We start from the raw sequence: 23,042 nt of genomic DNA on the forward strand, positions 1-23,042 counted from the left end.
CAACACTGGAGCATTAACAAAACGTGGGTTTCACTCTGACACAACCCAGACACATTTGCTAACTAAAGCAAAATAGGAAGATAAGAAGAACCCCACTGGATCAGACCAACCAGATGTCTAGGGGGCGCCCACAAGCAGGACATGAGCACAACCGCACTCTTCACACTTGGGATACGTAAGCTTGGGTCGCCATTATTCCGTCCTGAGACTTCTCTCTCAATCTGGATAGTATTCAGCAAAAGTCCACAAAGCTCTCATTCATAGATTTATTGAAGAGAATCAAGGCACAAATAGAAATATTAATCATATTCCAATAGGATGAAGTTCTCTTTGGAGTTCATGGGGTTATGTAAGAACAAATGATTTCACCCTTCTTTCTAGGTATGCAAGCGGTAGACCAGGGGTGTCCAAACTTTTTTCAAAGGGGGCCAGATTTGATGAAGTGAACATACATGAGGGCTGACCAAAGTTGCTGAGCTTTTTTTAGGACTGAAGAGATTTTTCTTGGGATTTTACACCAAAGTTCTTGAACTTTTTTAGGATTGAAGTTGTTGACCTTCTTTTACGACACCCCCCCCCCCAGGAAATTAACTGCCACAGGGGCTGGATTAAACCGACCAGCGGGCTGGATTAAGCCACCAGGCCACACTTTGGACATGCCTGCACTAGACTGAAACAAAGGAAGAAGGGAGGTATTTTACCGCTCTGAGAGGCAGACCCAATAGGAACTAGAATATTGCTGTGCCTACATTTCTCAACCTGCCTTGAGGTTTAAAAAGTGAGGAAAGGCACTATCTTTTCTAAAAGGGGCAGTGTTGTTATTCCTTCTACCTAATACTAATACACAGATTAATAGCTGACCCTTGTGGGGGGCAGAACAGGCATAATGTTGCTGTTGTGACAGATCTGATGAACTGTGCAGTGCACCATATTACCCAGTTTCATGGAAATGGTTTTAGCTTTAATGGCCCAAGGATGTGGACAAGACTCTTGCAGCAGTTCAGCCAACTCCATGCTCTGTTGACCCTTGCCCATCATGGCTTATTCTGGCTAGCCAACAGGGGTTGGCTGGGTGGCTGAGAGTGTGGTTAATGCATCATTAGACAAGAAAGGTAATGGTGTGACTACTCCTTAAAAAGGGGGTCTACAAGAACTACTGCCTAGTCACTACTACCCCTTTTGGAAGCAACGTGCTCGATTCTGATGCCAAACCATTCACATCGATAATCAACAAAGTTGTGTCCTGTTTGATCCCGATATATACTTATTGTCCCGTCCAGTTATTTGTTGCTACTGCAACAATGGGGTCACAGGGCTTTGGCCTGCAAACTCTACTACTGATAGAGAGCCTAAGAGAGCATATGCAATCTCCTATGAGCTGATAAAATAAACCATAGCAGCAATTTTATTCAATAAATAAGCATTCCTTATGTTCTTTGAAAAGCACAAACTGATAAACATCTGGTTTTAAACATCACAAGAAATCTGTACTGAGTACTTGTGTATGAACAGCAAAAAAAGAAGAAGAACTGTATTCGGCAACAGAAATTGATTTAGCAATGTATTATATCGTAGGTCTAATGCAACTTTTGATAGAAGTTCCACCTCAGAGCAGAACCGAGAAATTTATGGTAATAAATAGGCTGCTCAAACTGTGTTGATAGTTTATGATGCCCTGCTGCGAGGAATGGCAACAAGTTTATAAGAATGGGGATAGGTTGTCAGTCCCACTTTGTGCTGTTCACTGGATTTTTTCACACCACTTGGCAGCTGGAAGATGAACGCCCCCAACAAATTGCTGAAGAAAATGAAGAGCTCAATTCTTGCAAGCTGCTCCTCCAAGCACACAGAATCCACTGTGGAAGAAAGAAAGGAAAGGCAAGAAATGAGTATTACCTATATGGAGCCTTATTCTCCAGGTACATCTACCATAGACAACAACTAGTTTTGACTCTGGGTAGGCAACACAGGTTGTGAGGTGAAGCTCCTTTGCCACTACCCAAAGTGTTCCATCAGCAGCTCCCCTTGTTATAACTCCTGCTATCTCCACACCTCCTTTTTCAGCTTTGGGCTGCCATGGAGGAGGGGAGGCTTGCTTTGGCCCACAAGCTCATAGAATCATAGAGTTGGAAGGGACCACGAGTATCGTCTAATCCAACCTTCATGCAATGCAGGAATTTTTTGCCCAACACGGGGCTCAAACCCACGACCCTAAGATTAAGAGTCTCACAATCTACAGACTGAGCTATCCACCAGTAAATGACAGACCCCTGGTGTATAGAAATGTGAAAGCAAATCTAGATTGATAAGCTGGGAGACTTGAGGCCTGAAAACACTATGAAGTAAAGACTCATAAGAGTAATTCAGTGCCCAACGATCATGAGCAGCAAATAATCATGTATTCTTTGGAAATAATCATGTATTCTTTGGAAATAAAAACCTTACAGAAGCATCTGCCTCTCTGAAACAACCCAGCAACTATAAAAATAATAATAATAAATCACTGCTACATTTACCTGAACCAAATAGCAGAAATTCTCCCCTGGCCACAAAATTCCCATCCTTGTCCAAAAAATGATTTGGGTTGAATTCTTCAGGCGTCTTCCATTGATTATTATCAAGAACAGCAGAGTTCAGATCTGGGTTAATAAAAGTTCCCTGAAATGAATGAAAATTGCCTTAGAATGCATCCAGGCCAGCACTATTCAGGTTGTCCCTCTGTCCCAGTACAAATCTTTGTGCGCTTCTTATATACCCAAGCTTCATCTGCGTGGTAATAAAAAGCATATTCAGGGAGATTGCCAAAAAGCTAGGGAAGAAGAGTCCTGTTGTGAAACCACTATGGAAAATATTTCAGCAAGAATAAACTGAAAACACATTATTCGCTGGTCTGTTTCAAATCCTCATTCTTGAATCTGGCACAGATGCTATGGCCATCAGTGGAACCAAATGAAGAGAGTTTGGTGTTAAAGCACTGTTCATGCAGTTATTCTTTTGAAGAATATGGGGCAGGGGGAGAGTTATTTTAAAAAGAATATTAACCCTGGGTCACTTCAATACCTTTTTCAGGGGAAGGGATATTGAATTGCTTGCCCTTCAGTCCTTGCGCTACACAGAAGCTTCTGCATTGCTCCTTACTCATGGAATATGGAATACAACCGTATCAACTTTCCTTACCCTGGGCATGAGAAATCCAAAGATGTTCACATCCTTTGCACATTGCCTGATGATCTTGAATAAGGAGGCATATTTTAAGCGTTGGATCTCGTGAATCACAGCACTGGTGAATGGCATTTTCTTCCAATCTTGATAGCAGACTGACCGAGAGGAACCCAAAACACCTTCCACCTCGTTGTGGACTTTCTCTGATGAAAATGGTGGGAATGGAAGCTTTATTCTGGACGCTTTGCTAATATTGCCTGAAATTGTGCTCTCTTTTTTGTATTGTTTCTAGCAATTACATTAAAGAAACCTGGAAGGCAATTGAGCTACGGGGTGAAGTGGAAAATCCAGGCATCTTAAAGGAAACTCAGCGGTGCTGAAATACGCTTCAAAATATAGTTGTGTTCCTATGGACATCAGTTCCCTGTAGATGCAGTTGGATTCCACTTTTACAGAACTGACTATAGATAAAACAGGTGTGTTTTTTTACATACAGTCCAAAGCTCGGAGAAATTGGAAACAACTCATTTTCACAATACCTTTAGTCAGAAATAGGAGCGGAAGTTGGAAACTAGAGGGAGATTCTGCTACAGGGTGTGGGGTTGAAGTGGGGAGAGAGAGAGCTTGAGCGAGGAAAATAGAAGAGTGGATCTTAGTTTACCTATCCTGAGTAAAGTGGAGAGAATTTTTTTCCCATTATCCCAAATCAATGGGCATAGGAGCAGGTCTGTCTGTGTTGGATCCTAGAACAATAGGCAGGTAGGATCCTAGAATGCAACAACTGATTGGCCTGCAGGAGAAGACCAATCAGGCTCCAGGAGGGAAGCAGAATCAGCCAATCAGACGGGACTCATTGTGTCAATAATGTATATAAAAGCCTGAGGTTTGAGGGAAAACTCGGTCACTGTTTTACAAGCTGCAATAAAGAGCATGAAATCACTGCAGGACTCCGAATATATTTCAGTCTGGAAACTCCAGAACCAGGGCAAATTGCAGGGGACCTGGCAAAAAGGAAATCTGAGCTATCCCTCTTGTTTGTACATTAAACATGGTTCACTGTTAAGATTCTTAACTCAGCTGTTTCTCCATACAGATGGTTGAAAGTAGATAGAATCTTGTCATTTTTCTTCATATTTCATAAGGCCTCACACCCTTAACCAAAACATTGCTGCATGAAAGGCATCGCACAGGACTCACCTTGGATATCTGGATGAGTTGCCATGAGGAGCAGTGCCCACTGCAGAGTAGTAGCAGTTGTCTCTGCCCCTGCTATAAAGAGGTCAAGTATACACTGGGCCAGGTTCTCTGCATTATAGACAGAGTTGGGGTCACCCTGGCTCTGTTGATGGCAATAGAAAGATGAAAGATTATTTGTAACAAATTGAAACCTGGCCATCCCAGCATGACAGGTGAGCATGAAGAAATCCTTGTGTGCAGTTCTGTACCTTAATTAGTAATCCCACATTGACACTGAAGGGGTGGGTGGGTTAAAAAAAGGACATCTCAGGTATCCTCCTAAAACAGCAGACAGTAAAGCAGCAATTCTTCCCAAACATTTTGAGATTATGAGGAAGTAAGTGTGGAGTAGATTCATGCATATCAAATCTGGGTTGCTGAGGATCTTTATGCACACAACTCCCCCCCCCCATGTGCTGGGGAAACAGGGTCTTCTTTTTGCAGAACCATAGAACAGAGTGGAAGCAGGAAAAATGAAATTTCTTGTGTTTTAGATTACCGTATTTTTCGCACCATAGGGCGCACCCAGTTTTTAGGGGGGGAAATCAAGGGGAAAAAATCCCCCCCAGCCCCAAAGAGCAGCGTACAGGCTGCACACAACCTCTCCCTGCCAGAGGGGTTGTGCGCAGCTATGGAAGAAGGCAAGGCAGCGAGCGGGATGGATCCCACTCGCTGTTTTGGCTTCCCCTTTAGGCCCGCCCAGTCTCTACCTCCTGGGAGAGGCTGTGTGAGGCTAAAGAATCCATAGCCCCGTGCAGCCTCTCCTTGCCCGAGGGGTTGCGCGCAGCTATGGAAGAAGGCAAGGCAGCGAGCGGGATCCATCCCACTCGCTGTTTTGGCTTCCCCTTTAGCCCCATGCAGCCTCTCCTTGCCGGGAGATGCTGCGCAGGGCTAAAGAAGCCATATTCCCGTGCAGCCTCTCCCTGCCGGAGGGGTTGCGCACAAGCCTGCATTCGCTCTATAGGACGCACACACATTTCCCCTCAATTTTTGGAGAGGAAAAACTGCGTCCAATAGAGCGAAAAATACGGTAGTTCCTTGTAAGGTTAAGACATCAGTGTTTTATTCTCAAAGCCTTTTCTCTGGTTTTGTCTGAACCAACTTTCGATTTGGATCCCCCTGGACCCTATAAAGGGGATTCTGGGATCCATCTTTCTCAACTTCCCCACTGAGCCCACAGAAACCTGTCCCTATGGAGCTCTGCTTAAAGATCCTTCCTCCCTTTAAATTTTTTAGAACTGGTGGGAGTTCTAAGTGGAATTTGAGTTAAATAATAGTTAAATTTTCCGCTCATTCTCATTTTCTCAACCTTAAGTTTGGTTCTCCACATTTCCTCACTAGTTTGCAAATTTCTTTTTTTTTAAAAAGCTCACATGAAATTCCACCAGCATCTTAGTGCTAATTTCTCTTAATAAATAAGTGTCATTTTGCCTAATGTGCACTTTTCTGACATTCCCCCCCCACTAATATATACATTTATATGCTCACTGTCCTAGTATATGCATTTTTGTACACATTACTTTGCTGAAGAACTGCACTGTAAGATTCAGATAAGTGTTGATTTTGAAGTAGGCTGCATTTCAGTTCGCTTAAACCAAGCGTAAACCAAGCCATGCTTTTAATGCAAACGGAATCAAATTTCACCCCCATCTCTAAAGGGAAAGTCAAAATTGTAAGAAATATATTCACATAATCAGAGTGAATAAAAAACATTATCTTTTCTGCAATCTCAGAACATGTTTTAATTTGGAAAGGAGACTAATCTTTAGTCATTTAAATATCATAATTACACAAAGAATGTATTTGAATGCCCTTGACCATTCAAGCATATTTGCCATCAAACATACGAAAATATTTCTTTTCCTATTACAGTGGTACCTCGCAAGACGAATGCCTCGCAAGACGAAAAACTCACAAGATGAAAGAGTTTTTCGTTTTTTGAGTTGCTTCACAAGACAAATTTCCCTATGGGCTTGCTTCGCAAGACGAAAACGTCTTGCAAGTTTGTTTCCTTTTTCCTATGGGAAACCATTTCAATGCATTCCTATGGGAAACCGTGCTTCGCAAGACGAAAAATTCGCAAGACGAAAAAACTCGCAGAACGAATTAATTTGTCTTGCGAGGCACCACTGTATTTTCAATGCATGCACGTGTGGGGTTTGTAATCCACTTTACTAGCTAACAATAATCTCTGGGAAGTGCCATTGAGGGGGAACTGAATGCAAATATTATCAGCAACCCAGAAAATCCTGGTGGTTGCCTTACAATCCTTGCAGGGAATGTAATGGCTCTTTGAATTAACCATGTTCACATACAAAACAGATACTTACCTTCTCCATTTGAAGTAGATAGAAATCAGTGAAATCCTGTGGTTCACGTAGCAGATGATGTTCTTTATGCTTCTTCATCTCCTCCTTTGCAAATAAAAGCACAAACTCCCTAGAGGACAGAGCCTTCTTGTGTGGCCCTGGAAGATGCTTCAGGACCCAAGGGAACATTTCACGGAGCTTTGAAGAATATAAAAACAAAATCCGGTAATTACCATGAAGAAGCCCAATAACATGTTCCATGACCCAACTTCTTTTGGACGCCTGTTTGGTATCATGGTTGAGATCAGCCTTTCCTAACCTGCTGGCATCCTGGTATCTTGGAGCTCAGTGAGTGAAACACCTTTTTCTGATTCCCATATCCACTAATTTACTCTAGTAGAAGTTGTAAATGAAAATTTGACCTAGGAACAAATCACCCTCTCCCATATTTCTGGTGCAATAGTAGTTGTGGCAACACTGGTATTTGTGGCTTTCCCAAAACATGCAAATTATATTTATTAATAATATATAAGAGCAGGATTTTATTCTACAGGATTCCCATTGCATTTGGGCAGTACCAGCACTAACCCATAATATCTTTATGGCTGTCTAACGAACATACAGAGAACCTAATCCATTTACTCTGGATTAATTCAGGATTATGAGGATGTAGGGCTGCCTAATATGGAAGGTATCACAGCTTCCCTCCCTACCAGCAGTCTTCCTGCTCATCTTCCACCTCCAAGGGAAAAGAATCAATGGAGTACTATCCATTTCCTAATCTCTGGGTGAGGAACACACAGCAGAATGTGATGTTATCCTTCTCCTTTTATCACTTTCCCAGAAGTTCACCTGCAGTATTGCAAAGCAATAAACTTGGTTTAGCAGATGGAGGAGGATGACATTACTTTTGGGGATGTCTCCTCTGCACTAAAGACAGGTGAGGCCTCTGGATGCACTATGGCATTTCTTGTCTCTGAGCTCCTCCCATCAGTCATTCCTCCTCTGGTCACTGCTGTGGATACATGACCTGACGGTCTCCAAGCACTGTGGTCATCTGCAAGGAATTCCTACAAAGGGTGTGTGTGAGAGTGATGTTGCTAGCCTTCATGTCTGATGTTTGCAGATATCTTTGTAGCACAGAGTTGGTCTGCCAGATGGCCTGGTGCCTGAAGCCAGCTCCCCACAGAGCACATCCCTGGGGATTCTGCCATCTACGTACATGACCAAGCCAGTGTAGATAGACGTCGCCAAGACAGGAGTGCAAGCATGCTGGGAATGTGGGCTTCAGATGCAGAGTATGTGTTGTTGTTGTTTAGTCGTTTAGTCGTATCCAACTCTTCATGACCCCATGGACCAAAGCACGCCAAGCACTCCTGTCTTCCACTGCCTCCCGCAGTTTGGTCAAACTCATGTTTGTAGCTTCGAGAACACTGTCCAACCATCTCGTCCTCTGTCGTCCCCTTCTCCTTGTGCCCTCCATCTTTCCCAGCATCAGGGTCTTTTCCAGGGACCCTTCTCTTCTCATGAGGTGAAGTATTGGAGCCTCAGCTTCAGGATCTGTCCTTCCAGTGAGCACTATTCAATATTTATTAAATATTTAATATTAAATATGTATTTAAAATATTTATTATATATTTATATTAAAATATTTATTAATCAATATTTATTCTTGCCGTCTCATTTTTGACCACATCCAGCTTACCAAGGTTCATGGTTCTTACATTCCAGGTTCCTATGCAATATTTTTCTTTAAAGCATTGGACTTTCCTTTCACTTCCAGACATATCCGCAACTGAGCGACCTTTCAGCTGTGGCCCAGCCGTTTCATCAGCTCTGAATCTACTTGTACTTGTCCTCTGCTCTTCCTCAGTAGCATGTTGGATGCCTTCTGACCTGAGGGGCTCATCTTCCAGCGTCATAACTTTTATATGCCTGTTGTCTTTGTCCATTGAGTTTTCTTGGCAGGGATACTGGAGTGGCTTGCCGGTTCCTACTACAGGTGGATCACGTTTGGTCAAAACTTTCCACTATGACATGTCCATCTTGGGTGGCCCTGCACGGCCTAGCTCATAGCTTCTCTGAGTTGTTCAAGCCCCTTCGCCACGGCAAGGCAGTGATCCATGAAGGAGAAACTGGAATGCGTACGTAGCCTAAGAATGATCATTAGTTAAAATTAACCCCATCTTTCCTTGAAAGAACCTAGTGTATGGCTCTCCACTTTTTTCATAATATCTCTGTGAAATGGAGAGTAGACTGATGAATTGTGTTTGCCCCAAGGGGCATTTCAGGTCAGGTTCATCTGTGACCAACCACAGTGTCTCTCTGAATGCTAGCAGGAGGCTAGGGCTCTGGGGACACCTGTGTGACTCAGCTGGAAAGAAAAAGTCTACTTACAGCATAAATGAAGCTACCTCCACATTTTAAGGCAAGATCAATAGCTTCAGTAAGCTTCTGGAAATTTTCATCTTCAGCACAATACCGATGTCCAAAAGCCATAGCGCATACCACATTGCACACTGAATTAGTGATGGGTAACAAAGGGTCAAATGGCTGCCCTGCAAGTGAAGATTTTTGCAGCTATATGAAGTGAAGACATCAATCCTGTTCTCATGATAATACTAAGAGTAAAAATTTCATAGTGGGACTAAAGAAGCAATTTTCTTAACATATTAAAAAGCAACTAAAATGCATCAAATTCTGCTCCAAAATATGCATAGATTGCAAAGGAAACAAAGCAAAACCTGCAGACTAAGATATCTGCCAGCATAATCACTTTTATGATTATTATAATCATGCTAGTCATTTTAATGGTGCTTTTAATGGTTTTATATTGCTGTACACTGCCCTGACACTTTTTGTGAGGGTGGTGTTAATATAAATACTCATATGAACAAATAAAATCATCTAGTAGTATCACATACCTTTTACATGGGCAAAGGTACCGACAAGCTGATGGGCCTCCTCTTTTATATAGTGCTCCAACCCTTGCTTCCTCATCGCCAGCTTCTTCATAACAGACTGCCCAATCTGTCTCTGCTGCTTCCAGATGCGTTCATTGGAAAATACAAGATCTGAGACCATTAAAAGTATTGTATGAAATGCCTCTTAGAGATACTATATTCAAGCCAACTATTCATGGAATACAAAGACCACAAACTCTCTGTCATTTGTGGAGACTATGGTTTGCAAAGTTTATGACATAAGGACTCTGTGTTCTAAACAAAGTAGATACAGTACTCAGCTGCACCTTTGAACACTTGGTTTCTGCTGTCAATGTCTACCACCAAGGCTGTAACATTCACCTGTGGGGATTCACCTGGCTTTCGTTTTGGAATTATAATTTGGAAAGCATGCATCTGGTGATGACTGTGGCGTCACTTGCAGGATTCTCACCCTAGCTGCACTTGACTTGCAAGTTACGAAAGTAACTATTGGACCTTGTCTCGTCACTGGAAACCCAAGGATCTCAGGGGGCACAGTGTCTTCCCCCAGCCCTGGTTTGTTTGGCAGCTATAGATGTTCCTCGAACAAGACTAGCCACAGAAATGCATACTCTGATAACCTCCTGTTTGGATCACTGCAGTGAGATCTGCTTGGAAATTGCAGCTAGTGAAATAGGCAGCTTGGCTAGGAGTCACTATAATCATAATAACAAATTATAAATTATAATAAATTATATAAATTATAATAAACTAGTCAGAGCCATGTCACATCTGTTGTGAAAGAATTGCATCAGCTACCGAAACATATCTGATCCAAAAGCCAGGTGTTACGAATAATCTAGAAAGCACTGAATAATCTAGAGAACTTTCTCTGTATAGTCCTGCCCTTTTGTGTTGCTCTCATTCAGATGCAACACAATGGCTTTTTGTGAAGGCTTTTGGTAACTAATATTCAGCTGAGAAATGTTCGCGATTTTGGGCTGGGTGTTATAATTTTTGTTGTTTAATTGATATTGTAGCTGATTGTAACCTGCCCTGAGATCTTCTGATTATGGGTGGAATATAAACAAAAAAAAAAACCCTTCAGTTGTTAGGGATTCTATCACAGGACTGGCTTAAGGAAGCATTTCCCAGCTTGTAGGTCATGACCCACTTTTGTTTGTTTGTTTTTTTAAATGATATTTATTAGAGGTTTGAAAGTTACAGAAAAAAGAAGAAAGAAACAATAAAAAATTAAACAAAACAAAACAATACCTTACAATACATCAAAAATAAAAAGAAAAAACAATACAGAAAAACAACCAGAAAAACAAAAACATTTAAAAACACATCCAATATTTCCGTGTCTTTACCTTTCATTTACTTGTTTCATCGACCTCCTCACACCTCCCTTTTTTGTATCCTAGTTCAATTAGCTATTTCAGCAAATCCTTTCCATCTTTCTCAATTTTTGTTCTATAATTTATCTTAAGACAATCTAACCTTAAATTTTCCGCTTTGGTCCATTAACAATCTATTTTTACTTAATTCTTTATAACATTTCTGCTAAAGCCATATAACTTCATTCCAGCATCCTTCTAACATTCATTAATTTTGCAATATTTCTGTAAATATACTTTGAATTTTTTCCAATCTTCTTCCACCGACCCTTCTCCCTGGTCTCGGATTCTGCCAGTCATTTCCGCCAATTCCATGTAGTCCATCAGCTTCATCTGCCATTCTTCCCGGGTGGGTAGATCTTGTGTCTTCCAGTGCTTTGCAATAAGTATTCTTGCTGCTGTTGTAGCATACATAAAGAAAGTTCTATCCTTCTTTGGCACCAATTGGCCGACCATGCCCAGGAGAAAGGCCTCTGGTTTCTTCAGGAAGGTATATTTAAATACCTTTTTCATGTCATTATAAATCATCTCCCAGAAATTCTTAATCCTTGGGCATGTCCACCAAAGGTGAAAGAATGTACCTTCAGTCTCATTACATTTCCAGCATTTATTATCGGGCAAATGGTAGGTTTTTGCAAGCTTGACTGGTGTTATGTACCACCTGTAAACCATTTTCATTAGATTCTCTTTTAAGGCATTACATGCCGTAAACTTCATACCTGTGGTCCATAACTGTTCCCAGTCAGCCATCATAATGTTATGTCCAACATCTTGTACCCATTTAATCATAGCAGATTTCACCGTTTCATCCTGAGTATTCCATTTCAACAGCAAGTTATACATTCTTGACAGATTCTTAACTTTGGGGGTCTAACAATTCTGTTTCCAATTTTGATTCTTCCACCTGGAAGCCTAGTTTTTGTCCAAATGGTCATGACCCACTTTTGTATTTGGGTCATGCCCTTTATAAATGAACCCCAAATAATTACTTTTAATATTTAACAGGTATGATGACTACTACTTATACCTTGCAATTAAACCTCTTACAACCTTCAACAGAACATCAGGAAGGCTCAGGTCTTACATTTTAACACTTGGGGATTGCTCTCTTAAGATGTTTCTGGAGAGAAGACCAGTAGAAAAAGAACCCTTCTTCCTTGGAACAACTTACCCTTTTCATTTGTTACAGCTCTAAGGAAAGGCATCACAGGTCGCTCCGTGTTTCCATTTTGTTTTGTCCACTGCCATTTGGATCAAAAGAGAGGAGAGACGTTAGTCACACAGTTCTTTCAGGTTAATTTGTGAACTTCAGGTTCTCTCACCTAGTCTGTGTCTTCCAGTTCTCTTTATTCATGGCACCGAAGTAGGATACATAATGGTAATCTGATTTTTGATACAGTGCATATCCATGCATGCTTGCAGGCCTGTTCCATCATACTCTTGCAAGGTTATTGTCAGTTTCTGCATGGCTTTATTCAAAAAGCAAAGGCTCTTCCATGGACAACTGCCCCAAGTTTTCATATCCTTATTGTGTCTGCTAACCAGCTAGTCTGTTAATGTGGGCTGGGTGTTTTTAACTGGAAGGCAGAATAAGATGAAACGGTGGGAAAATTCATGTTTGGTGGTGGTTGTTTTTAACAAATTCAGATCATACCTTTCTAAAGCAAATTTGCCACAAAGGTCAAAATATATGGCAACCATTTGTATTTGTTTAATTTGCACAAGTAGGCAAATAGTAGATTGGGAAGTGGAAATCAAATCAAATCAAACTGTGATCCAATCTAAATCTGGCACACTCCTATTAGTTATAACAACAACAACAACAACAACAACAACAACAACAACAACAACAACAACAACAACACACTGATGATCCCAGTTCTGGATGTCCTGCCATCTCATCCAATGGAAATGGAAATAAAACCAGAAGGAAGAATGATTGTAGCAACATTCAGGGTTACAGCAAATTACAAGTTGTTCCAGTTGGAGCTGCTTGCAAAAAATGTAGTTGCTCCCATAGCATTAAAAGACACAGCAAAATGAAGGGATATACCAGTAATCAATTCGCTTCAGTTGTGCCCGGGCTTGAAATCTAACTTGGAATATGAGCATTGTCTCACTTGGCATGGAGTATCACCTTCAACTTCTCAATTCAGCTTCAGTCTGTTTGGCCTCATCCCTTCACCCAGGGCTTCCAGAGATTGTTTGAGAACGAGGCAGCCACACCTAAGTGCTTCAAATCTGGAGGCAACGTAGACAGCCACTCCTCTTTTTGCCTGGCCCCACTAGCCCCACTTTTGCCTGATCCATCCAGCCACTCCTATCACCACCTGTATACCTGGACTGCTAGTAGGTTGTGAAGTTGTCTGGCTGCTCTTTAAATAATTTGAATTTCCCCTCCATCCCTAATCATCACGCTCCCCTACTTTTGCTAACAAGACATTCCTCAGTGGGCTGCTGGCCATTTCCCCACATTTCCCCCTTCAAACCACTGTTTTGTACAAGCCTGGTATATCAGAAAACTATCTCGGGGGGGGGGGACTGTCTGTGTACACACAGGTGAACAAATCCATGTGTACATGCCCACAATGCACCTCAAGTTTCCAGAACTGAAGGAGGGTGGGCTACTGGTGGGGCCAAGCGAGACACACACTGCTTTTTAGCATACTGTTTTGCGCAAGTCTGATATATCAGAAAACTTGCATCTCCTGCCCCCCCCTTCATAAAAAAGGTCTGTGCACAGGTAATCAGCTACCTGCATACATTCCTAAAAGGGACCTCAGGTTTCTAGAATTCAGGGAGGGTGGGAAGTACTAACTGAGGGGAGGGAACAAGAACATACAGTGTGAATATATTCATTAAGAAGAGCTCATGAGCTGTGCCAGAGGATCTGCTGAAAGGAGAAGTATGAAGACTTGGTTTGATGGCATAGCAGCATCTAGGGTATACTTTATCATGCATAAGGTGATGTTGCAAACAGATGGGACAGCACCCAGAGATGCCTCTGCTCTTTGTTTTATGCCGCCTACTTTGGTAACACATTTGATGTTTCAACCAGCTGTGTGGTAGGTTTCTAATGGGTGTGCCTGGTAACATCACTAACTGGTAATCCATCTCCCTTTGGGGCCAACTGCTAGCAGCTGCTTGAGTAATGCTGGTGCAGCAACATTTTGAAACAGATAAATGCATCAGCACATGTGTTTATGAGCTTATATGCCTCCTAGTTGGAAGTTAAAGGGAACACATCGTTGTGGCTCCACTGGATATGCTTCTGAGTTGAAACAAACACACTGATCACTAGCTCCTGATAAACTGCTTAGCTTTTTTCTTCCCTCTTCTGAGTTTTCTGAGCCACTCTCATTGTACAACTTCATGTTTCATTGTAAAGTTTTCTGAGCCACTCTCATTGTACAACCTCATGTTTCAATCCTAGCATGCCTACATAGCTAACCTTTCCTGTACCTTTAAATTTTTTGAGCAAGAGGGGGTTTGCCCATTTGGCATTGGTCATTCACACTGTGAATCGGATTTTAAAGTACCGGTATTTGCGCATTTCACTTTTTATCTGGGCAGCTGAAAAAAGAAGAAGCCTATTTATTCTCCAGTCTGAACTAAGCTATCAGATTTTCTGTCCCTGAATCTACCCACAAGTGTGTGAGAGTGCACTGGCCTCTGAAGACACTTCAGAGGTCTTTCTGTAACTCAAAGATGCTAACAAGAAGTCAGTTCTTGAGTGTCCCAGACACTTTCAAAATGCCTTTCAGGTTAAATTCGTTAGAGTACCCAGCCCTGGCGAGATGCTTTTCTTTGATGACTTTCCAATGGGCAGAGTGTTGGATTGGGGAGAAGCAGGTAGAAAGCACAATTCTGCCCCAAAGCTCACTGAGTAACCTTGGGCTAGTCTCTAGCTCTCAGCCCAACCGCAGGGTTGGTGTGAAAATAACATGAGTGCTTAAACTAACTGCCTTTGAACATCCGCCACGTCCTGGAAGACTGCACCCTTAGTCTCCTAGGTATCACATACTAATTTCGCAAGTAAAATTCATGCCAGAAGGTTTCACAAAGACCATAGTTAACCACAGTTACCACGAGAAGAAAATAATTCATGCTTCACTTCATGAATTCTCCTTCTCAGCCAATTATTTAGAAAGAAGTACCTGAGTGAATGTCTCTTGATAGAGCCTGATCGCAGTCCGCCACATGCTTCCAATGGCAGGAAGTGGAAGGGGCCCTGGAGGGAAGCGTCTGCGTGACCACCAGAGCTGTTTCAGGAAGTACAGAATCAAAAGACCCACTAGCAGAGCAATCAAAAATAATCGAATGCCAAACATTTCCCTGCCTTCTCTCTCTCACACTGTCACTTGTCTCCGTCTAGCACTTCTGGCTGTGTAGGATGCTCCTTCTCTGTTGGCTTTTAATTTACATAGACATATACTTGCAACACCCTTTTATACAGGACAATAAGGCTAATGGTCTGAGACCATATAATAATAGTGTTGGAATTAAGCCTTCCAGGAATTAATTCAATGTGAACCATTTCTTTTTATTGCACCACCAGTATGGTTAATTATAGTATGTGGAACTGTAATAACTGAAGGGAAGAGAATAACATGAAAGGCTGTCATCAGCCAACCGTGGTCTATCACGGGGCCAAATTTGTGCAGGAATATTCTGAAATTTTTATTATGTTTATAAAGTATATATGATGTTTCTATAAAGTATATATGAGGTCTTTGCATTCAACGTTATAAACTATATTCCAACTCACAGGTGTAAATTTCAGGGGGGCCTGCAAATCCACCCTTGAATTTCCCTCAGGGAGCTCAGTCCCACCCCCAGGTAGCAGCTACTAAGAAGCATACTACTAAGTGTGCACGAAAGCTCATACCAATAACAAACTTAGTTGGTTTCTAAGGTGCTACTGGAAGGATTTTTTTTTATTTTGTTAAGAAGCATATTGTTAGACTCACATAATGAACTTGGTTAGAACAGTGGCTGCAGCAGCAGCACAGTACTACCCCATCTCTCTGTTGTGTCATACTACAATTTCCATGGTCATCCAGGCGCACCGATTCTGCTTTCCAGTATTTGTTTATCTGCTTGTTTATTAAGAATTTATACTCTGCCTCACAAGATGGCTTGGCCCTTAAACTTGGCTCCAGGCCTGGCCCACCAATGAGGCAGAGTGGTGACACCGTCTTGGGCGTCGGAAGTCCCAGAGGCAAGGCAGTGTCCCCCTGCCCACCCTGCCGCCTCAATCACTGGTGAAGTGGCGGCAGCATCAGTGCTGATTTCTGGTGAGATCTCACGAGATTTTGTCAAAATGTCGCTGGAAATCTGCACCAATGCTGGCACTGCTTCTTCACCAGCAGTGGAGGCAAGTCGGGTGGTAAAGTGGTGGCAGGGTGGGGCAGCTCGAACCGTTATGCCTCAAGCGCAAAACCGGATGTGCCAGCTCTGCCTGACTCCATTCCCTTTATATGGAGAAAAAGACTGCAAGGCCTCAGTAGGGCCCAACAGACTGAAAACTGAAAAGCAGTCTGAACTAGGTAAGTCAAGAGCCTCCATAATATTATAGAATCGTAGAATCTTAGAATTGGAAGGGACCCAAGGGCCACCCAGTCCAATCCCCTGTAATGCAGGAATGTCAACTACAGCATCCATGACAGATGGCCACCCAACCTCTGCTTAAAAACCTCCATGGATGGAGAGTCCACAACCTCTCAAGGAAGTCTGTTCCACTGTCGAAGAGCTCTTACTATCAGAAACTTCTTCCTGATGTTTAGTCAGAATCTCCTTTCTTGTAACTTGAATCCATTAGTTTGAGTCCTACCCTCCAGAGCAGGAGAGAAAAAAGCTTGTTCCCTCTTCCATGTGACAGCCCTCAAGATATTTGAAGATAGCTATCATATCTGTTCTCACATTTTAAATATAAACAAAATATTTAACTTATTTCACAGGGACGATAACAATTTTATTACAGTTGAGGGGTTGGGTGTGTCTCAATCACCATGGAAAAAAGCAGAGACTATGTGATTTTAATGATTGTTTATCTTACTGTAAGCTTTTGTAGATCAGAGCCTACCTCCAGAGAGAGAGAGGGAGAGAGTTCCAAAAGATGACAACAGATTTCTCAATAAAAAGAAACAGACCATCATAAACAAATTATTTTTGGAACAAAAAAAAATATTCCTTCCAGTAGCACCTTAGAGACCAACTAAGTTTGTTATTGGTATGAGCTTTCGTGTGCATGCACACTTCTTCAGATACACTGAAACAGAAGTCACCAGACCCTTATATATAGTGTGAGGGTGGGGAGGGGTGTTACTCAGAAGGGTGGTGGGAATGGTTGATTAGCTGATAGGTGTGGCAAACCTGTTGACCACTGTTAACAACTGCAATTTGGTCTTACAAGAAAAAGCAAGGGGTGAGATGGCTAAAATTAGCTTTATCATGTATAATGAGATAAGAATCCAATGTCACTATTCAGACCAGGTCTCTCCATGGTTTTAAGTTTGGTAATACAGTACAGTAAGCTGCAATTCAGCAACTTCTCCTTCCAGTCTATTTCTATTTTTGGGTTATTCTTTTTAGTTATACGCCATGTTGAAGCTAAGCTCTTTTGAGCTTGTTCTTAGTGGCTTTAAGCTCTGTAATTGAAATCTACCCAGCCTGATTCATCACTCATGCATCTGAGGAAGTACTGGTAGGTTCTGGCTTACGAAAACTTTTACTTTAAAAAAGAAAAAAAGAATAAATACAGTTTGCCTTTAGAAGTGCCACAGATTCCTTGTTTGTTTGTTTTCCTGATACCATGGACTAGGAATAAGATTTGTTAGAATGATGCTTTCACTAGTGAAAGTACACCCACAACATCCTGCAGTAGAGACTTGAATGCAGACCTGAATGCAGCGCCAGGAGAAATCCGCTCACTTTAGCTGGTAGGCAGTGTTATGGCCCAAGCATGGGCCCAGCGGTGATCCAGCGAATGGCAAGGGTTGCATGGCCTGCCTGCTTGCGACTGGACAGTGCCAGCAGGTTTTGGGTGGGCTATCCCAGGGGTGGGCCCAGGCAGCCAATCAGCACCATCTGGGGGGTTAAATTGCAGCCAAGCCTGGCTCTCCTCACTCTGCCTTCTTTCACCAGATCTCCCACCCTTTAATTTTGCTTCAGTTTACACTTTGACCTTGCTATGGACCACATCAGCTGCCATATTCAGGGGCAGGCAGGAATTTTTCCACTTGGCAAATTGGCACTGGCCATTTGGTTTTCGCCTACCTCATAGCAATCATCACAACTTTGTGAGGTTAGGTATTGGGTAAGCCTTGGTCTTGGGTGGAGGGGAGATGGTAACCTCTGCCTGCCCCTCCATGGTTAAAGGTATCCTCTTAAAGGGATCTGTGAGCAGGAGCTTCTATTTGATGTCCAGGTGGGGGCTAGGGCCATACCATTCCTTCAGTGGGGACCCTTTGGGGGTACCTCTATTTGATGTAGGTCATAGGGGGCCCCTGTGGTGGTTTACTCTTAGATGTGTGGGATGTAAAACTTATAGCAGTCAAGTACAACATTCCTGCAGTGGACATGTTAGGGGATGCTTTGTACCTCTCAGGAGAAAACTTCCTGTTTCCTCCTGAGCTGGGACAGACTTCCACTACATATAACTTGAAGAGGGAGTGGTCTGTTGTACTAGCATGGAGGAGCACACAGCCTCCATGTTCTGATCAGTGTGTGTTCTCCATTTTGCATGTTGCTGTGTGTTTGGAGAAGTGACTGCTTAGCCGCAGTCACTTGGGACTAACTTCTTTATGGAATAGTTCTACTTGTTATGTAACCTAAGCCTGCTTTCAGGGATATGTCTGTGAACCTGAATGAATCTGTGAGTAAGCTACTTTTATATTAACGTTAATCAGATTCTTGTGTTTATTCTTTTGAAGAGGGATTAGAAAGGGTTTTACCTTGAAGGAATCTTTAATAGTAAGCCTAAGATGAGTCAGCAACAAGCTGATCGCTGCGTAATTTTAAAAGGGGGATGTTTGGATCTCTGCTAGAATATGGAACATGCTAGCACAAGTTAGGAAGGATATCATTAAATAATATATCCTTTCCTGCCTCCCTAATCATCCCCACAAGATGCGGTGAAATCCCCACAAACAGATGTGGTGAAATAATTTGGCTTCAACCAATGCTTATGCCAAACCACATCTGTAACCAGTAAAAGTTGTGGCCTATTCAAACCCATGCCAGTAGCGCGGGTGGCGCTGTGGGCTAAAGCCTCAGCGCCTAGGGCTTGCCGATCGAAAGGTCGGCGGTTCGAATCCCCGCGGCGGGGTGCGCTCCCGCTGCTCGGTCCCAGCGCCTACCAACCTAGCAGTTCGAAAGCACCCCCGGGTGCAAGTAGATAAATAGGTACCGCTTACCAGCGGGAAGGTAAACGGTGTTCCGTGTGCTGGGCTGGCTCGCCAGATGCAGCTTTGTCACGCTGGCCACGTGACCCGGAAGTGTCTCCGGACAGCGCTGGCCCCCGGCCAATAGATGTGAGATGGGCGCACAAACCCCAGAGTCTGTCAAGACTGGCCCGTTCGGGCAGGGGTACCTTTACCTTTATTCAAACCCATAAACCCATAGTTCATGCTGCGTGTCTTGTGTAATTATTCACTCCATAGGAAGAAGAGAAGAAGAAGAGTTTGGATTTGATATCCCGCTTTATCACTACCCGAAGGAGTCTCAAAGTGGCTAACATTCTCCTTTCCCTTCCGCCCCCACAACAAACACTCTGTGAGGTGAGTGGGGCTGAGAGACTTCAAAGAAGTGTGACTGGCCCAAGGTCACCCAGCAGCTGCATGTGGAGGAGCGGAGACACGAACCCGGTTCCCCAGATTAGGAGTCTACCGCTCTTAACCACTACACCACACTGGCTCTCATAGGGAACTGCTGGGTCATGGGTTCTTGGCATGCAAATCTCTACTACTTATTCCATGGCAGGAAACTTAGCAAAGGGAGAGGGGGAGTCTTCAAAAACTATGGCTCCTGATGTGAAGGGAAAACCAGGACAACAGTACCAAGATATTTGTGGGGAAAGCTGTAAGTGGATCTTTAGTAATTTGGTAACAAAGCATACTGTGACATCTTTTGGTCTGCAGCAAATAGCATGAATGTTCATCTTCAAAACACATCAAGAGACAAGGATGCATGCAAAAAAAATTGTTCAAAATAGACATAAACAGATCTCTCAGGAAATTGATCTTAATGTTATAGCTAATGACCTTATTGAGACCTATTACAGTCGTTAAGAGTCGTCAAGAGGCTCTCTCAGCTATCTGCCAATCTCCCATTCGCACCCTCCCTTCTGAGTAACACCCCTCCCCACCTTCTCACTATATAGAAGGATCTGGCAACTTCTGTTTCAGTGTATCTGAAGAAGTGTGCATGCACACGAAAGCTCATACCAAGAACTAACTTAGTTGGTCTTTAAGGTGCTACTGGAAGGAATTTTTTTATTTTGACCTTATTGAGAGAGCACCAATGAGGAAAAAAAAATCATTCAATACAGAATAAGTCTGCATTTACAGAATAATATCTGTAAATTGGAAACGTACAGTGGTACCTCGGGTTAAGTACTTAATTCGTTCCGGAGGTCCGTTCTTAAGCTGAAACTGTCTTAACCTGAAGCACCACTTTAGCTAATGGGGCCTTCTGCCGCCACGCTGCCGGAGCACGATTTCTGTTCTCATCCTGAAGCAAAGTTCTTAACCCGAGGTACTATTTCTGGGTTAGCGGAGTCTGTAACCTGAAGCGTATGTAACCTGAAGCGTATGTAACCCAAGGTACCACTGTACTGGGTTTTGCAAACCCTGTGTAGCTTGTTTGGATTGTTACATTATACAGCAATCATGCATAAAACAAGGTGAGTCAACGTAGTGAAATTACAGGTTTTCCACTAATCATGCAAATGAATGTTGCCTCTGGTGGGGGCGAAGTTAAGGGAAATTGGGAGGGATATCGGGATTTTTTTTCTGGATATGAGCAAGGAGGTGCTTGCAGGAGGAGAGGAAGGGGGATGATGGGATTATATGACAGTTTTTTGAGAATTTTCAAAAAAATTGTTAGTGTTAATTAAAAGTGAAAGGTTGTATTTCAGCTGTCTGTGTATCATTCATTCAAGCCAAATGTGTTTTACAAGTTGAACCTACACAGCAGAAATAAACACCACTGAGTTTGATTGTATTTACTTCCAGGTAAACATAATTGCCCATTCATGGTTGGGGAGCCCTAAGCACAGAAGCAAAACATGTCTCTCCCCAAACTCTCTCAGCATTTCTCCCTTCTGGCTCACTGACAAGCATCTCCTCAGCCCACCTGTCACCTGGATGCAGCTAACTGCAACCTACCTCATCCCTTTGAAGTGAAGCAACACAGCAAAGTGGCCATCTGATCATCATCAAGAACTCATCTGACTGGTGCCCCAACCTACCCCAAACTCATAACTGGAATGGGTTTTAATAGGCAAGAGAGAATAATTGCAATTTATCCCTCCAGGCACCCACCTGTGTGAGTTGAACAGAGTTTCAAAATCCCATTCTTGGCAGCAAATTCTAAAGCATAGGAATTAGACTGTGAGCCTTTGTTTTGAGCAGCTCCAGCTATGAAGTAAGTTGGCTCCCCTTTCTTATCCCACTTATTAAAGTAGCAGGCAACAACTTGGAAAGTAAGTTTTAAAGTATAATTCACGTATAATCTTGCACTGGTTCACAGCAATGGAGAACAGGCGGGGGTGGGGCTGGCGTGCATCCTGGGGGCATGGTGTGCCGCCCAGAGGGTTGTGGCATGAGTCCTGGGGGTGTTGTGCACCACCTGTAGGGGTGTGGCGCCCAGCGCGGGGGGGTGAGGCCACCATGGCGCCCCACCGGGATCGTGCTGCCAGGGGCAGTGCGTTCTCCCGCACTCCTCTTCCTCCACTGGGTCTTCCAGTGGACCCAGGGCAGGGCTTGGCAGGTTTTATAAGGACTGCTGCTGCTGCTGCTGCTGCTTTTTAAATTTTTTCTTTAGTGTTTCAGCTGTTTTTAACTGGGTTGTAAGGGCATTTGGTGGGATGTGCCTGGGAGGAGAGGAGTAGGGGAGACCTAATTACAGTGGTTCTGGGTAGGGGGAGGGATGGCTTGGGAGGAGGGGCAGGCCAGGTAAGGGACACACGGCACAGGCAGTTAGTGACTGTGCCATGTGCCAGCCCTTCCTCCAACCTGGGGAATTGTGGTTGTCATATCAGCCAGACCTCAGGTTTGCGGCTGTCGCTGTTGAATGCCAGGTCGGCCCAGAATGAAATCTCCCTCATCCATGACCTGATTATGAACGAGGGGGGTGATCTGGCGTGTATCACTGAAACCTGGGTGGGTGAACAGGGTGGAGTTGGTCTCACCTAGCTGTGCCCACCTGGGTACTCAGTGCAACATCAGGCCAGACTCAAGACTCGGGAAGGGGGAGTTGCTGTGGTCTATAGAGATTCTCTATCTCCAGGCTCTCTGACCAGTTGGGGGGGTGTTAGAAATTGGTCTTGAGACCCTCAAAATAAAATCGGAACAAAATTGGTGAAGTAGCAAAGAGTTTATTGATTACAAAATGTTCTTGCAAGACCAGGTGTCTTAAGTAGGCACACCCAAAATTGACAAAGCATAACTATATATTTTTTTATAAAATATTTATTGCAAATTTTAAACAAAAAATCACCAGACATATACAATACCATCACCAAGAAGTAACAAACAAAAGAAAACATAAGTAAACAAAGAAATAAACATAGAATGAAAAAGATAACAACTATCCATAAATCATATTTTCATGACCTTTGGACTTCCTCACATCTCCCTTTCCTGCGTTCTCCCTAATAAAGTTATAAACAGCAATTTATTACCTTATTTCAAATCTTGTTTTGTAATTCTCAAATATTATGCCTCAAACTTTAAATATTTTTATCAAATACTTAACTGCTTGGTTTAAACATAATATTGCTTCAAATT

At 42.9% G+C, this 23,042-nt stretch overlaps 1 protein-coding gene across 2 annotated transcripts; it reads right to left on the reverse strand.

Annotated features, from left to right (window-relative positions):
• Window positions 1-252: 252 nt before the first annotated feature.
• On the reverse strand, window positions 253-15,457 carry LOC308585003 (cytochrome P450 2J5-like). Of its 2 annotated transcripts, none has more exons than XM_081190453.1 (9): window positions 15,189-15,457; window positions 12,203-12,272; window positions 9,632-9,781; window positions 9,105-9,265; window positions 6,729-6,905; window positions 4,360-4,501; window positions 3,178-3,365; window positions 2,517-2,658; window positions 253-1,856 (listed from the first exon to the last, which is right to left on the reverse strand). In XM_081190453.1, exons 1-9 carry the CDS (start codon window positions 15,360-15,362, stop codon window positions 1,666-1,668), a joined length of 1,395 nt encoding a protein of 464 aa, XP_081046579.1. In that variant the 5' UTR covers window positions 15,363-15,457; the 3' UTR covers window positions 253-1,665. The 2 variants fall into 2 exon arrangements, with proteins under 2 accessions (XP_081046579.1, XP_081046580.1); XM_081190454.1 differs by lacking the exon at window positions 15,189-15,457 and adding an exon at window positions 12,899-12,943.
• Window positions 15,458-23,042: the final 7,585 nt, after the last annotated feature.

This window comes from Podarcis bocagei (genome assembly GCF_964188305.1).
Source record: "Podarcis bocagei genome assembly, chromosome: 4".
In the NCBI taxonomy this organism is placed as follows: domain Eukaryota; kingdom Metazoa; phylum Chordata; class Lepidosauria; order Squamata; family Lacertidae; genus Podarcis; species Podarcis bocagei.